The sequence below is a fragment of the Monodelphis domestica genome, chromosome 6, assembly GCF_027887165.1.
Source record: "Monodelphis domestica isolate mMonDom1 chromosome 6, mMonDom1.pri, whole genome shotgun sequence".
NCBI classification, from domain to species: domain Eukaryota; kingdom Metazoa; phylum Chordata; class Mammalia; order Didelphimorphia; family Didelphidae; genus Monodelphis; species Monodelphis domestica.
Window position 1 is genome coordinate 209,418,740 of NC_077232.1, and position 17,267 is coordinate 209,436,006.

The 17,267-nt window shown below is 33.8% G+C and overlaps 1 protein-coding gene across 2 annotated transcripts in view; it reads right to left on the reverse strand.

Annotated features, from left to right (window-relative positions):
- Positions 1–17,267, reverse strand: part of LOC100021416 (probable ATP-dependent RNA helicase DDX60) — a 114,148-nt gene that overhangs the window by 9,829 nt on the left and 87,052 nt on the right. For both annotated transcript variants that reach the window (XM_056802872.1, XM_007496138.2), the window contains exons 31-35: positions 10,176–10,280; positions 8,741–8,882; positions 4,352–4,473; positions 2,971–3,118; positions 1,423–1,565 (exon numbers count right to left, since the gene is read on the reverse strand). In XM_056802872.1, coding sequence (XP_056658850.1) covers positions 1,423–1,565; positions 2,971–3,118; positions 4,352–4,473; positions 8,741–8,882; positions 10,176–10,280 — 660 coding nt within the window. The remainder of the gene's footprint in view (positions 1–1,422; positions 1,566–2,970; positions 3,119–4,351; positions 4,474–8,740; positions 8,883–10,175; positions 10,281–17,267) is intronic.

Consider the following 17,267-nt stretch of genomic DNA (forward strand, 5'->3'; position numbering starts at 1 on the left):
TCCTGACTTGAGGATCAGCACTCTATGCAATGAGCAACTTATCTAAAAGCTGACAAACTATCTGGTGAGTATGAAGGAAGAAAAGAGAGACTGGGAAGATAAGTTGCACTATGCATGCATTGATAGAGTTAGCCAATAAACAGTTCCATATGAAAATGAAATTACAGATCTAGTCCCTAACGCTATCCATATGGTTAGGAAATCATTATTTTTTAAAATTATATTTTTTGCCAGTAAGGATAACATATATAAAGTTCTGACATGGGAAAAAATTCTTAATTTGTAGCTTAAATAAAGTATAGAAAAGTAAAAAATATTTAGCTGAGATTCTTATTCTTAGGAGACCTAATATCAAATAAATTTAGTATAGACATCTAACCTAGAAGAAATCATGTATAATTTGGGATATCCTAGGAGGCTGGTTATGACTAATCCCATAGTCTATACTCATTGGCATAAAAATTAAATTAGTCTCTAGTAATAGATATATTATGGTTTATGAGGTTTATTAAGGAACTTTAGAAATCAAAGAATAAAGAAAATACAAAATAAGAAAACCACATGCCTAGGCTGATTAGTCAATTCAGAATGCCCGTGCTTAGCTTACTTACTACATCTTGCAATGGCTGAGTAGAGAAAGCATGAGCATAGAAGAGCATAGAAGTCAAGGTAGGTGTTACCACCAGTTTAAATACTAATTATGATCTTGCCCAGGTGGAGACTCAGGTGAGAGTATAAGGAATTCTGGGAAGTACCAAGGACTTCTGGGGATTGAAGTCTAGGGTTCAAAATCTCCATTTTACATTGGAAAAATAGGAACTCACTAAGAAGTGTCTGTGGGTTGCATATTCATAGGCTGTCCCCATAGTATATCTGAATGCTATATTTCTACTAAGTTCTCCAAGATCCTACAGAAATGGAATTTTCTTAGGTAAATGATAGAACTGTAAAAATTAAAACTAAATTTCAAATATCAAAATGTTATATTTTAGGAGATTTATTAATGATCATTAGAAATAAAGGAATAAAGAGGATATGAAATAAAGACCACATGCCCATGGCTGATCAACCCATTTAAAATACCCACACTTAGCCTACCACAGCCACAAGCTTGATGTCATCATGCCAAAGAGGTGGGGACCTTCTTTGTCACTGCCTAATATGCCTTGTCTACAGGAAGTATGAAATGACAGGAAGTTGATGGGCTCCTGGGAAAAGTAGTTCTTTTTTTAGAGTAACAGATTTTCAATTATACAGAACAAAAAACAAAGAGGTTTCTAGAGCCATCTAGGGCTTATTTTCCCAAACATATGTCCTGTGCTGAATATTTGTGAGTTCAAGGATTTCAAATTCATATTGATCAATAGGAACATCCTGATCCTTCCTTTATTTTGCATTTTTTCTCCTTATTCTTCTACTTACATTATTGATGTTCTGTATTTGAAGCAAATCTTGATTTGTTACTCCAGAGAGACATACAAAGGGTGAAATGGCAGATCTGTCCTTCTTACAGCTCATAAGGTGAGATACAAGATTGGAAGTCTCACATTTTTTATCTGTGAATTCTGAAAGGTTCAAATTGTAGAGAATTAGTTCTTAGGATCCAGGAAGATGCCAACTACACCTGACACTTTCTCTAGGGAAGGCAATCTTAATGATGGAGATTCTGGTAGATTTTAGGGAGTGTATAGTCTGTGTATTTGTGGGTTAAAGATAGGTATGAGAAAGGGGAATATTAATGATGTATGTATAGATAGACATACAGATAGAAATTACATCCACAAAGAAGAGAAAAAGAGAAAACATCGATATAAATGATATTGATATAAAATAAGATAAAGATAGATATAAAGATAAAAGTGTCAGAAATAGAAGAGAGAGATAGAGACATAAAAGAGATTGATTGTTTAGACATAAATGATAGAGATATAGATATTGGGTATCGAGGTAAATAGCAATAGAGATAAAGATAAATTCTAGATATAAAGGTAAAGTTAAAAATAATGATATATAGATATAATTATATATATATATGTAAAACTTTCAATATAATTTGATTCCTTTATGATCCCACTAGAAGGACTGTAGACATCTAAGGATCAAGGTGTGCTAATTGGATGTATTCTTTTTTTAATTTTTTTAATCCATAAGGCAAAGAAAATGGAGATAATATGAAAATGTTTACTGTAGAATTATAATCAAATGGTTATATCAATTGACATGCTTGATCTTGCTAGTGTTAAAATCATTATTTTGAGAAGTCTATAGTCTTCACCAGACTACCAGAGGGATTCATGACACAACCCCGGGGAAAATTTCTCATCAATCAGATAAATGCTCCTAGGTCTAGCTAACTAGTGAATGGGCCTACCTCCTACTGCCCTGTTATCCACCAAGCCTGGATACTTTTGCTCCAATGATGAACATCAAAAGATCCATAAGAGGTTTTCTTATAGTGACTCATCTTTGCCTTTTTTTCCTGAGGCTGAGTATACTTAAAAGCAATACCAATAGTTCCCTGCAGCTGTTTCTGCCCATGTACCTTAGCACTTTTTAATCTCTTCTCATCATTTAATAACTAAAGAAAGAGCCACAGAAAGACTCCCCAGGAAGTTTCTCCATTTCCTCTCATGTTCTCCCCGCATGCCCCATAGGTTTAACCTATAGCTATCCCCCATACTATTATTAATCTGATTGAGGTATTGTAATTCTCAGGAACCCCATTTATTAGAAAATTCCATTGGAAGAGAAAGGGCATTCCTGTACTTTTGGCCAAGCCCCAAGTTCTTTATCCAGTATCCACCAAACTGTCTTCTAGAATTCAAGGACTGAGCTTTTTTTCACTGATGTTTTGCTCCATCCTGACCATTCTAGTAGTTTGAAACCATCCTTTGAATAGAGATCATCTTATAGAAAGCAAGTGTAATTTCATTTGTATCACATGGAAAAGTGTTGGTAATATCCACTTACCAATTTTTGACAAAGGGAGCTGATGTTCTTGTTTTCTATCAACAAATTTGGCAATAATAAATAGGAACTGGCTAAAATCTCTTGTCAGTTTTGTGTTGTACTCAAGTAAAGCATCATCAAAATCTGAAGGGAGATCTTCCAGAAATACCTAAAGATAAGAGGAAGGCATGACAAAATTCTCCATGAGTCAGCTGGCTAGATATTGCTGTTGAGAACCAATTAATTGTCACAGATATGGGAGGAAAATTGCTTTCAGAGTGTAGGTTGTAATGAACTTCTACAGTCAGTTAGTAAAACCCGAGTGATAATTTTAAGCTATATTATACAGGTTTTGGCTATGTGCAGAGGATGGTTATAATTGAATTTCAAAGAACAGTAAGGGGAAATAATGTTTTACACATTAAAAAATAGATGGCAGAAGGATAAGATCTATATTAGGTGAAAGAGGAAACTAGCTAGTCAGTGCTGTATGCAGTATCTCAAGCTTGATTTTGCAGATGCTAGCATGTTACATGATGTGCTCATCTTAAGTAAATGGTGGAAAGAAAATTAAGCCAAACATTTATCAAGAAGTTCATGCATTATTTGCTATGATTCAAGAAATTATATGATCAAAGGATTGGTCCAGGGTGCAAGGACAAGGTACAAAATTCAGAGGTGGAGAACATAAGGAACAAAGAGGAGAGAAAAGAAAAAAACACATTGAGAAGATCACCAAGGCAAGGTTAAACAATATGAAAAGGATTTAGGTAGTAGGACCAGTTTTGCATCCTGAAATATCTGGGAGGATTCTTTTTCCTATTTCTTCAAATAATTAATGTTAGAACTAATATTTCTTTAAATGTTGAGTTGAATTTACCTTTCAATACTTCTAGTTCATTGGGATATTTTTTGTTGTTGGGATTTCATTTATGGCTTTTTCGATTTATTTTACTAAGCTAAGGTTATTTTAAAAATTATTTCTTTTATTATTAAACTGGACAGTTTATATTTTGTAAATATTTATCTATTGCTTAGATTGACATTTTACTGTGATATTTTTTGAATAATGGAATAAATATTAATTTACTTACAGAAACCCTAGATAATCCACCTTTTGAACTAAGCAGCACATAAAGAATGGTTCTGCCCTTAGTAATAAGATAGACATCAAAGTTACAATGGCCAGAAGGTGGCAGAGATGAACTAGAATATAAGCCTTCTGATCTTGGCTAGGAAGGACTCACTTAAATTGTTGCTCTAACAGTTGTTAGGCTCATGGCAAACAAAGTGTCCCACATTCATATACATTTCATAATAGTGAGATATTTTCTCTATCAGATTTACTTGATCCCACTTAGGATCAAATATTTATAATGTCAAAATCAACACTCAAACATACCTTGGATTGATAAAACTCAAAATTACCATCCAGGAACTTTGCTGGAACATATTTTCTTCTAAACAGATTTGCCAGTACTAATGTAAGTTTTTCCATGACTTCTTGAGAAAAATATCTTGAGTCTATATAGAGTAAAAATAGGTAGTTCAGAAAGTATATCTACTTATAAACTATAATTATAATTTAAAATTAAGTCAATTGTGCAAAATCCTTAGAAGGACTAAGGATGAAAAAGGGTATCCATCACCTAGAAGAAGCAGATGGAGTCAGAATGCAGATTGAAACATATCATTCTTCACTTTATTTTCTCTGTGAAATTTTCTCTAATATAAGCACTTTATGTCTTGTTTCCCAAAATGGTGAACATCGATATATGTATTTTATGTTTATGTAAACTTATGCAAAACCTGACTTGTTGGCAGGCGAGGGAATCTGGAAGGATTTTTTTTTAACTTATTAGTTTCTTAATAAGATGGTTTTGAAAAGCAGTAGGGTTAACAATATTCATATCAAAAAAGAAAGTAAAGAACATTGATGAATCACTTAAAGTACAAATAAAAGAGCAAAAGAAAATGCAGACTGGGACCCAAATAAGATATATATATATAGTCTCTGCCCATTGAAAGCTTCATTCTATTAGGACCAAGAGTCACTTTTCAGTAGTGAATAAGGAACTGCCCTCAAATGCAAGAGGAACTGAGTACAGGTCTCACCTCAGCTACATATTGGGTTTGTGACCCTGTTTAAGTAATTTAACCTCTCAGTGTAGTAAATAAATCTCTAAGCGTGTAAGTCACAGAGAAAGTACCATTTTACATTGTTAGAGAAATTTCTCACTTTTATCTCCCTACACCAATGAAATCATACCTATGGGGGGAAAATGATAGAATCGGTATATTTGTAGGGAGAAGGAAAGACGGACAGACAGACAGACAGACAGACAGACAGACAGACAAGAGACAGAGACAGAGAAATCAGCAGCCATAACTGGAAAGGAATCTATTCCAACCCTCTATGCTGAAGCTGACACTCAAAGAGAGTTACCTGAATTGTCCAAACACAGACATGTAAAGTTGACAGGACCAAGATTTTAATCCAGGCCTTAGTCCAAATTCAGTACTCTTTTCTGTTGCATTACAAATATAGAAATAAAATTAAAATAATGAAACCTTAGTCATCATCCCTAGACCAGCTTTTTTAAAACCATTAAGCTAACAGAATGCCTTTAGTCTCAAAACTAACTTGCTTTCCAATACCATTCCCCCAAAGAGAAACATCTTAAGGAGTGAAGGAAAAATGTAAAAGCCTGCAATCCACAAAACAAACAAACAAACAAACATCCCTAAAATATATGCCAAAACTGGAAATTCTACCCATTCACTGGTCAGTTTTCTGTTTTATATCTCTGACTACCCGAGTCATTAATTGTCAGCAATTACAAACATTTTAACTATGGAATATGAAAAACAAGAGAGATGATATTGGGATCAAAAGGCAAGGGATATTTAAGATGAAATGCTACTCTTGATAAGAATTTACAAAACTCTGGCTATCTGCACCAGGTGATTCAACTAAAGCTTTTATCGGCCATCTGTCTGTTTGCATGTCTATCACAGATTAACTTGCAAACTTCAAATATTCTGAGCTCTCTTTTTATGCTTCATAATAGATTTTTAAAAATAAATTCAATCCCACTCAACAAGGGTTTATTAAATACCTACTATATAAAAGGTATTGCGATACAAAGAAAAACACATGGACCTTAAAGTAAAAAACCTGTATAGAGAAAAGGTCTTCTGTGTGGGGTAGTGGAAAAAGGACCAGCCTTATAGGAATCAACTTGGAGTCATACAATAAAAGTATGAATCCAAGCTCTGCCCCTTACTTCCTTTGTCAGCTGGGCCAGGACATTCTAAGTCTCTGAGCCTCAGTTTCATCATCTGAAAAATAGCAGTGAATTGTCTTATATAACCTGTAAAGTTCTTTACAACTCTAGAAATCTGATTCTATGACTAGATGTACCTAGATAAATAAGTACAAACAAAGGAGAAGGCACTAACAAGTTAGTATTGTAAAGCTTCCCCACAACATATGAAATCTCAATTGAAAATTGAAAGAAATTCAGAATTCCAAGAGGAAGAAGTGAGAAGGGAATACAGTCTAGGCATAGGAGACAGTTGGTCCAAAGGCACAGAGGTTAGAGATGTAAAACCAGTTTTAGAGATCAACAAGAAAGCTAGTTGGCCTAGAACTTGGAGTGTACAGAGTACAATAATGTGAAATTACTGAAAAAATTGGACTCCACTTCTAGTTGCCATATGCCTGACAGGTGAGCTTTTTTATCTTATCTTGCCAGAAAAGATATTGATAGTTCTTTCAGTCACCTTATTCAGCCTACTCCACATAAACCACCCCTATTTCTTTTCTAGCCCTTTTTTGTTTACTTCCCCAACAGAATGTAAGTTTCCTTGGGACCTGGATTTTCAACTTAGCACAGTGTTGTAAACCTTAAAATTTCTTAGACTTATAAATGTTGGAAATTTCACCATTGGGAAATTTCATACTTGGAAAATTTCTTACTGATAGTCTATTGGAATGTGAACCCCATTGGCATGGGAGGTTCCTTCTCCTCCCTACTTAAGATTACTTTAGGACAGAAACCTTTTGCTGAATAATGGAAAGGGCTTTGACCTATGCTTAAGCATAGAACAGGAAGTTCTTTGAGTCATGATTGATTTTAGAATTGATACAATCTCCACCCTACTCAGTCCTAACAGGATTTAGGAAGGGCTGCAGCATAGATCAAAATTTAATTATTTGAGAATATGACCTTCAACAGACATGTGCAAAGCCACAGACCTCTGGGTGGTCCTGGGTTAAGCTAGGGCCACCATTGGCACAGGGAAGACATGGACAGGGATTGGTAGATGTGAGAACTGAGGGGAGAGAACTTGGATGGTTTCCTTAAAGATAGCGGGGTCTGAGGACTGAGGGGTATTTGGAGAGGTGTTGCTCTGAGAGGTTGTGCTCTGAGAAGCTTGCTCTGAAGAAAGCTGGAGGTGGAGGCCCCTGAGACTGTTTCTCCATTTTGGTCATGTGAGTGATAGGGACTGATCTCTTTTCTTTGCCTCAGCTATCTAAGGGCTTGGGCCTTTTGGCCCAGCCTAAACAGAAGGGGTATTTAAGCCCTATAACCTTCTCTCCCCTTTCTCTCTCCCTCTCTCTCTCTATCTCTAATACCTTTCTGTTTAATACCTCTACTCTAATACCTCCTGTTTGTAATTAAACTCCATAAAAGGTTGACTGCTGACTTGAGTTTCATTTAGGAATTACATAGCTGAATTCCTTGGCAACCTTAAATTAATATATATCAGTCTTTTAAAGTGATTTCCTTTTCACAGTGTCTAATGAATAGTAAACATATCATATGCTCAATCTATGCATCCATTCATCTATCCATCATCTCTCTACCTATTCTCTATCTTATTTATCATCTATCTATTTATTTGCCTATTATCTATTTATCTATCTTTTTGTTGCTAAATTGTTCAGTTAAGCCCAAATCTTCCCAAGCCCATGGAGTTTCTGTAGCAAAGATACTGGCATGGTTTACCATTTCCTTCTCCAGGTTATCCCCATTTCACAAATAAGGAGATGAGGCAATTAGAGGTTAAATGGTTTTCCTAGAATCACACAGGTAGTAAATATCTGAGGCCAGATTTGAGCTCAGATCTTCTTGACTCAAAACTCAGTACTTGAATCCACTCTATTTATCCATTTATCACCTCTCTGCCTGCCTAGCAATTTACTATCTCTGTCTGTCTCTATCTCTGTCTCTCTCTCTTTCTCTCTATAGCATAGGTTAGAAACATATTGGGAAGGGTTTTACATTGTATTTCATCCTAAAGGTAATAAGGAATCAGTGAAATATGATGAGAGAATAACATAATAGGAATACAATTTTGGCAGACATATCAAAGATAAATCAGAGAGTAAAGAGCCCCACAGAATGTCTACTTAAGTAAGAGGATACTATAATAGTTTAGATGAGAGGAGATATGATCCTGAAACAGGGTGATGGCATGATAGTGAAAAGAAAGGGGCAGACACCAAAGATGCTGTGGAGGTAGAACTGAGAGACTTGGTAACTGTTTGACTATGTGGAATTGAGGGTTGGAGGAAGGCTGAGGATTAACTAGCAGTTTGTTTAGTTACATACCACTGCCAGTAGGAATTGTTTCACACTTCTATGCCTGATACACAGTAGCAACTTAACAAATACTTGTTGATTATTGACTGATTTCTGGTGATGATTTCTGAGAAGCTGAATCCAGGTAAGACATACTTATGTTTCTATAACTCCTGCAGATATGTGAAAATGAAGCTCACCTTTTTCAGTTGGTTGGCACAAATTATGGAACAGGCCTTTCCTGAGAAAACTGACAAATAGAAGATTTGAAGGTTCTTCATAAAAGTAATGTGATACAAGGTCAGCAAACCCAATTGGACTTCCTTCACAATCCAAATATCCCTAGGTAGTTAACAAATCATAATTTTTATTTAATTCCTTATGTATGTAAACTTAACAATCACCATTCCAAAATTGTTCTAAATTGAGTTTAATGAGAAAAGCTCATCCCTAGGAAAGTAGTACGTTGCCATTAATTCTTTTAAAACTCAATAAATCCTGGCTAAAGGTCTATTATGTGCAAAACACATGTTTATCAGACATCTAGTATGTATAGCTTTTGGAACAAATATGGTAAGCCAAATCCCAGATACATAATCAAGATACATCTTTATCTTTTGGTTCAGAGCTGGGACTCGATTGCTATAAAGAGAACTTCCACTATGGAAACGCTTTTCTAGTACAGATCAACATCTTTACAATTTATAATCTTTGTGAATTTCCCAGGTCACTGAGAAACCAAGTGACTAGCCCATCACCACAGAGTTTGTAAGTGTTAGATGGGGCTTGACCTTCGGACTACCCAACTATACACTATCCTTTACTGCTTCTATATGTGCATCTGTCTGGTAATAAAGATATCTCTATGTATAAAGATCATTTTATCATCACTTCGCAATTGAAGCTTTTCATTTAAATCTTACTGAAATTATTGATACAATCAAGTACAAAAATAATAAATCCAACTGGAGATTTATTTTAATGACAACTATTAAAAATGATGATGTAATTTGCATATCAAAATATCTCAAATAAAAACAAATGTTTAGAACGTTTCACAGAATGTACCTTTTCTAGGACTTTCAAGGGAGGCCCTAGGAATGATATCAGAGCCACATCTTGGTTGGGTACAAAATCATCCTAAATCCTATCTTTTCAGAGTTCCAGTTGAACTCCTATCTTGAGAACTTTCAATGTCTCCAGTCCATTAGAGATGGAATTGCTTAGTGAATAATTGGGAATTCTGACTTAATCCCAGGACTTAACATATAATATCCCATATGATGGGTTAAAAAACACAATCTTTTAGTGGACAGCATTAAACTTTCAGGTGATGGATTGAAGCCTTCAGAGGCAAGTTCTTTTACTTCTCTGGTTATATTACCTTCCTGTCTAAAGCAAGACATTTGCACTAATCTGGAACTCCCCTTTCTAACCATGGATTTAGGATCTATCCATGGATTTAGGAAGCAGGCATAGAAAAGATTCAAAAACCAAAAGTTTTTTTGGTTGATGAGTTGGTTTTCACAGTGGACTATGAGGCACAGCTTCTGATAAACTTTAATTGGATTCCACCTAAAAGAAAACTCTGAAGTCAGTGATCACATTTCACAGAAATCCAAATAAAAACCATACCTCCTTCACAAGAAACTGTACTGAAAATAAAAAATATAGTTTCAACATGTCCTTGATTCTGGGTTTCTTGAATGACAGCAGTGAGTTATTTAGCAAAGAAAACACCTATAGAGAAAAAAATCATTTGAATTAATTACTTTTAATAATATGAAATACATTGCAAATAAAATAACACAAGGATGGACATTATTAGAGGAAATAACATCCCACTGGAGTACCTATTTTCTTATCTGCTATGGCTGTTTTTAGAAGTTTCTTTTGTTAACAGAAATTAGACAAATGACACAACTGGAGTGGGGTGCTATCAGAAAAACTGAATCTGATAAATACAGAAAAGAACTGAAATACATACATAAACTGATACAGAGTTAGCTGGGCTAAAAATACAATACAGGTTGTCCTCAAAAACACAGGGCAATCAAGCTATCAAAACTTTGGCGAATACCCAGAATATAATAGCTATAACAATTTAAATGAAAAAGGACCACAAAATAATTTTAAAGACTGTTTTAAAATTACAAAGATAAACATGGAAACAATAAATATAAGAAGATAGTTTGATTTTCTGTCCCCAAACACCTCAACACCAACTCCTTTGTAGAAGATCTATGGCTATCAAACACTACATAGATTTAAAAAAAAATAAATTCATTGTTTATGATGATTTTATTTTTCTTACATTTTTCTTCAGAAAAAATCATTGTTATTACATGTGATGTAATAACTATAATAACCCCTCTTTTGGAGGAGAAAGAGAAGCAAAATGGAGAAATTTAGATAATGTGAAAAGAAAAGATTTCATAATGCATCTAAAAACATAACAAAATGATTATTATAAGGTCAAAAATATAGAGGTGGGAAGGATTTCAGAAGATATTTAATTCAATACTCTCATTTTTCAGTTGAAGAAAATGAGGCCAATGGAAGTTAAATGATTAGCCAAAGGACACACAAGCAGGAAGTATAAGAGACAGGATTTGTAATCAGGTAATATGATAGGGAAGCAGGAAGGAAGGAAGGAAGGAATGATCGAACGAACGAATGAATGAACGAATGAACAAAGAAACAAAAAAAGAATGAAAAATATAGTTTTCAATCTACCAGATTAATTTGGGACTCAAGTATCAGACAGATGTCATAGATAATGGGGGGAATTTTTTATAGCAAATGCCTCTGATTCAAGCATCATTTCTCAAATATATAGAGAACTGAAGCAAATTCATGCTTCTTTATGGTAAGAGCCATTTCCTAATTGATAAGTGGTCAAAGGATAAGAATAGGTAGCTTTCAGATGAGGAAATCAAAGTTTTATATATATGTATATATATATATATATGTATATGTATATATATATATTTCTATGAAAAAATATTCTAAATCAGTATTGATTAAGGAAATTCAAATTAAAATAATTCTGAGGTACCATCCCATGCTTATCAGATTAGCTAATATGTGAGAAAGGGAAGATAAAGGGGATATTGAAAAATTGAGGAACTGAGACACTGTTGGTAGAATTGTGAACTCCTTCAATAATTTTGGAGAGCAAGTCCCAAATGGCTGTAAAGCTATGCATACTCTTTGACTTGGTAATACCACTAATAGGTCTGTACCCTCCGGAGACTTTTTTTTAAAAAGGAAAATGACCTATTTATTTAAAAATATTTAAACCAATTCTTTTTGTTTTGGCAAAGATTTGGAAACTAAGTGGATGTCCATCAATTAAAGAATAGCTAAATAAGTTATGGTAAATGATTATGATGGAATATTATTGTGCTATAAGAAATGAGCAGGATACTCTTTAAAAAGCCTGGATAGATTTACATTAATTTAGTCAAATTAGAGTACAACCAGCTGAATATTACACATAGTAGTAGCAATATTGTATTGTGATCAAATGAAAGATTTAGCTATTCTCAGCAATATGTGTCATGACAATTCTAAAGGATTTATGATGAAAATGCCATCTGCTTCCAGAAAAAGAAATGATGGCAAACACAATAAAGAATGATGATCAACTGTGAATGATAACTGTTTTCAGCAACCAAGACAACTCCAAGAGACTCATGATTAAAAAAAAAAAAGGATATCTATCACTCAGTGATAGATAAGAGAACAGAAGAAATTGATGAGTCTCAATGCATATTGAAGCATACCATTTTTCACTTTTTTCCTTTATTAATTTTCTTATTGTATAGTCAACATGTGCCTATTTTCACAATATGATGAACATGGAAATATGTATTGCATGTTAACATATATCATATTACCTGCTCTCAGGGTGGGGAGGAAGAAGGGATGGAGAGAATATGGATAACAAAATGATAGAAAATTATTAGTATAAATTGTATTTACATGGAATCTGGAAAAGAAAATATAATATATTAAAAGAAAAAATAAATTAATGTGGGTGAAAAATCCACTGGGGCAGTGGTAGTACTGATGATATCTCAATGCAGATTTAAGCATACTTTTTCAATTTTATTTTTCCTCCTTAATTGTTTTGATTTGTGTGTTTTTTTTTCACAACATGACTAATATGGAAATTTGATTTGTAGGATGACATATTGATGATTTATTTAAACTTGCTTATTTTCCTGGGAGAAAGAAAAAGGAATTTGGAAATCATATATTTTAGAAAGTCAATGTTAAAATTATTTTCCATGTAATTGAGAAAAATAAAATATTAATTTAATTAATATGAAAGCTTGTTAAAATTAAACCCACAGACATTTATTAAGGGCCTACTTTATGAGAGTTATTACACTGAATACTGAGAATACAAAGGAAGGCCAAAACATTACCTGCTCTAAAGGATCTCAACAATCGAATGAGGAACAACATAAAAACAACTATGTATAAATAATATATATATATGGAATAAATATACAGAATCACATATGGAAACCACTTATGTTATGAGTATCAGACAAGACTTCTTGGAGAAGTTGTAGTTTTGGTTGAAACATGGAAGAAGGCAGAAAGCAGAAATGAGAAGGGAAAAAATTCAAGATATTGGGGACAGCCACTGAAACTATACAGTTAGGAGATAGAGGGTCTTATTTAAAAAACAAGAGGTAGGCTAAGTCATTAGATTTTGAGGTTCTTGGATGTAATTAGATAGAAAAGGTAGAAAGAGATCATTTCATGAGACTTTAAAAACCAAACAGAAGAGCTTATATTTTATTTTAGAGATAATAAATGAATTACTGGAGTTTATTGAATATGATGTACCTGAATTTCAGTAAGATCACTCTGATTACTGAATTGAGTATGAACTGTAGTGGTGAGAGACTTAAGACATGGAAAATAATGAGAAGACGATTGTACTACTACAGAAGGAGAGCATGAGAGTGGTGGCACTTACATATAGTAAGGCATGTAAAAAAAGATATTGCAAGATATCGAGAAAAGATTGAATATGGATTGTGGGAGAAAGTGAGGAATACAGATGGAGCCTAAGTTACATATCTAGGCAACCAAAAGATAGTGCTACCTTCAACAGTAATAAGAAACTAGGAAGAGGAGATTGTTTAGAGAAATGAAAATTAGTTCAGTCATTGATAGGTTGAGTTTAAGAAGTTTACAGGATATCTATTTCAATAAATCTAAAGAGCAACTGCAAATGTGAAACTGAAGGTCATCATAAAGTTTGGGGATGGATACATAGATTTGAGGATCATCTGCATAGAGATGATATTGGAATCCATGGGAATAAATGGGATCACCTAGTGAAATATTATATAGAGCAAAGCCAAAAGAGCCCAGGAGAAAACCTTGAGGAAATCTATGGTTAGTGAAAGTGACCTTAAGATTCAACAAAGTTGGCTAAGAAGTATTCACATAGGTTTACAAGAGGTATTTGAGATTTCCTGGGGTACTTTAAGATTTTCCATGGAACCCTGATGAGGTCAGTGAGAGAGATTTTTGGAGTGTGCCTTAGGACCATCAGTTGAGAAACCATCACCCCCAACCTCTGTTCTGAGACAGAGACTTGGAGTTTCGTTGTTCTTTGCTTTCCCTTTGATCAGGGGAAGATTTACAACATCTTGAATCTGAAGGAGTTGAAAATTGTTTAAATTGGAAAGCACGAGAGTTACTAAGCAGCTCTTCAGAACTCTTCTGGGAGCCATCAGAGGGCAGCTGCTGTGAGAACCAGCTGGTGACTCAGACAGAGTTGATCCCTGGCTGAAGGAAAGGAAGTTTGGCAGATCTATATAGTTGTTAAGTTTGTAATTTTGGCAACAGTAAATCAGAAATTATAATTTAGATAAATGTAGAATAAGCAGGATCATTATTAGTGATCAAGAAGGCTTCCCATGAGGGAAATATTGGTTGGGAATTTACATGGAATTTATTAGTTAATAAGGAATCCCTTATCAATACTTATTCTCCTTCTACTTTCCCTTTTAGACAATTATTTAGTTATAATAAATAGTTTTATATAACTGGCTTGAGCAGAAGTTTTCCTTCAGTTACTTGAGCAGCCATTTCCCTCAACAATCAACCTCAAGAGCCTATCCTCATAAGTGACAAATATTGATATTACTAATATTAATAATCAATAAATGTAGATACACTTTTTAACAAATAGAAGATTGGGGGGAGAAGGAGAAGAACAAGAACAAGAAGAACAAGAACAAGAACAAGAAGAACAAGAACAAGATGATGATGATGATGATGATGATGATGACATGAAGATCAACAGTGTGATCAACAATGTTAGACCACAAAGAGATGAAAAAGTTTGAGAATTGAACAAATGGCATTTGATTTGCTAATTAGGATATCATTAGTGCCAGATGATGCTTTCTTTGATGTGAGAAGAGGAAAGAGGGCCTGGGATGCCTGGAAATAATTATATTTTAAAAAAGAAAATGAAAGGAGAGACAAAAGAAATTAAGACCAATTTTTTAAAATCAAGTAACATTTGGTGTGTCTTAATGAAAAATGGGGAAGCTAATAACCAGATGATGAGGAGAGCATCCAAACACCATGGACAAAGGCATGGGAGTTGAAAAATATTATCATGTGGGAGAAATAACAAGACTGGAATGTAGAGTGTGTAGAGGGGAGCTGCTGGTCAACTCTATTGAGATCACAGCCTGGTCTAACTGTGGGAGCTTACACTAGTTTATATTTTAATACATAAGGAACAAAATTATTTCAAATTGACCAATCCCTAGGCCCCCTTAAAAGCCTCAATCAGTAATTTTTGTTTGTATCTAATTTCTTTGGTTCCTGATGGTTAAACTTAGCATTCATCAGTCATTTTAGCTATTTTATTTACAGAGGTCCCTTCTCTTCTTCCTGCAGAAAGGTGCCTAGGCTGACCACAATGCTTCACAGGCTCTGGGAAATCAAGGAATAGCATTATACAGAGAGAAACCTACGGTACAAATACACTAAAGAAGACTAAAAGAAGGGAAACAATGAGGAACATGGAAAATACAGTTTGTTGAAAAAATGTCATTAATAACTTCAGAGAATAGTTTCTTTTAAATAATGAAGTTGGAAGCCAACATATAAGGTTGACTCTTGTGTGTGTGTGATATCCAATGTTGGTCATTACATTTTAATTATTTTTAATGAATGTTGTAGTTGTAAGGCCTCCAGATAGTCTTCAAGAATTTGGACTTCTCATTCTCAATAATTCCAATTTATTTTTCACCATCCTCATCTATTCCCTTTGCACTCAAGTCACTAAGTGTCAAAGTGTCTGATGATTTTAGTTTGAAAGATCTTATCCAGTTTTTCATAGAATTTCTGAATTTCTTCATCTTCTGAAATAATCGTTGCCTGAACTTTCTTTATTCACAGTTATTTTTTTTACAATTGTTAATCCTGAGGTCTTGAATACAAGATAACTGAATGTGCCACATAGAAATGTTACTTCTTGCTTTTTTTACATAAAAAGAAATCAAGTTTGTCAAGTCTTTTCTTTGATTCTCTGAAAGAAAGCTATGCTTTCCTTTTCCACTGAGCTGGAATTTCCTTCATATGTCTGGTATCTTTCAGAGTAAAAATGTCAAATTTTAAATGATGCAATTCATCCAGAAGGATGTCAACCTATAAATTATGTGAAAAAAAAAATCTCACAGACAAGATACAGTTAATAGATATTCAAAAAACTACATGACTTTTAATATTCATTCTGTTCCTTTTCTGGTAATCTTCCACTATTATTGCCAAAACAAGAAATGAGTTGCAAGGCAATGAGGTCCATTCTTTTCATGAAAAAATTATTTAATAGAATTTATTCCTAGGCATCTCAGTCCCTCCTTTCTGCACCATAGAAGGTATCATGCAGTAAAAAGATTGTGTCACTCTTTATGAATTCATGTAAATTTTCCCAAATTTTTTAATTTATAATTTTAATTCAATTAATTTAATTTTAATAAATTTAATTCTCCATTAACCTGCTCACAGTTTCTTATGGTTAAATAGTATTTCCAATTGATAGACATCCCCTCAAATTCCAGTTCCTTTCCACCACAAAGAAAGTTGATTTAAATATCTTGAAACAAATAGGTTCTTTTCTTTTTTTCCCCTGAGCTCCTGGGGAAATAGATCCAGCAATGGTATAGCTGGGTCTAAGGGTATATAAAATTTTTTAACTTTCTAGGAATAATACCAAATCACTCTCCAAAAAAAATGGGTCTGTTCACAATTCCACCAGCAGTGTATTAGTATCCCTATTTTCTACTTCCCCTTTAACATTTGTCATTTTGCCTTTTTATCATTTTAGTCAATTTCATAGGTATGTGACATCTCAGAATTATTGTGGTTTACATTTCTCTAGTAGTGATTTAGAGCATTTTTCATATGCCTCTATATGCCTATATTTGACTTTGATTTCGTCATTCAAAAAATGTCTTTTCAGATCTTTGGCACATTTATCAATTGAGATATGGTTCTTATTCTTATGAATTTAACAAAATTCTCTCTATATTTTAGATATGAGACCTTTGAAGGAGAAACTGCCCATAACTTTTCCCTAATTTTCTGCTTTCCTTCTAATCTTGGCTGCATTAGTTTTATTTCCACAAAACCTTTGTAATTTGACATAATCAAAATTATCCATTTCACATCACA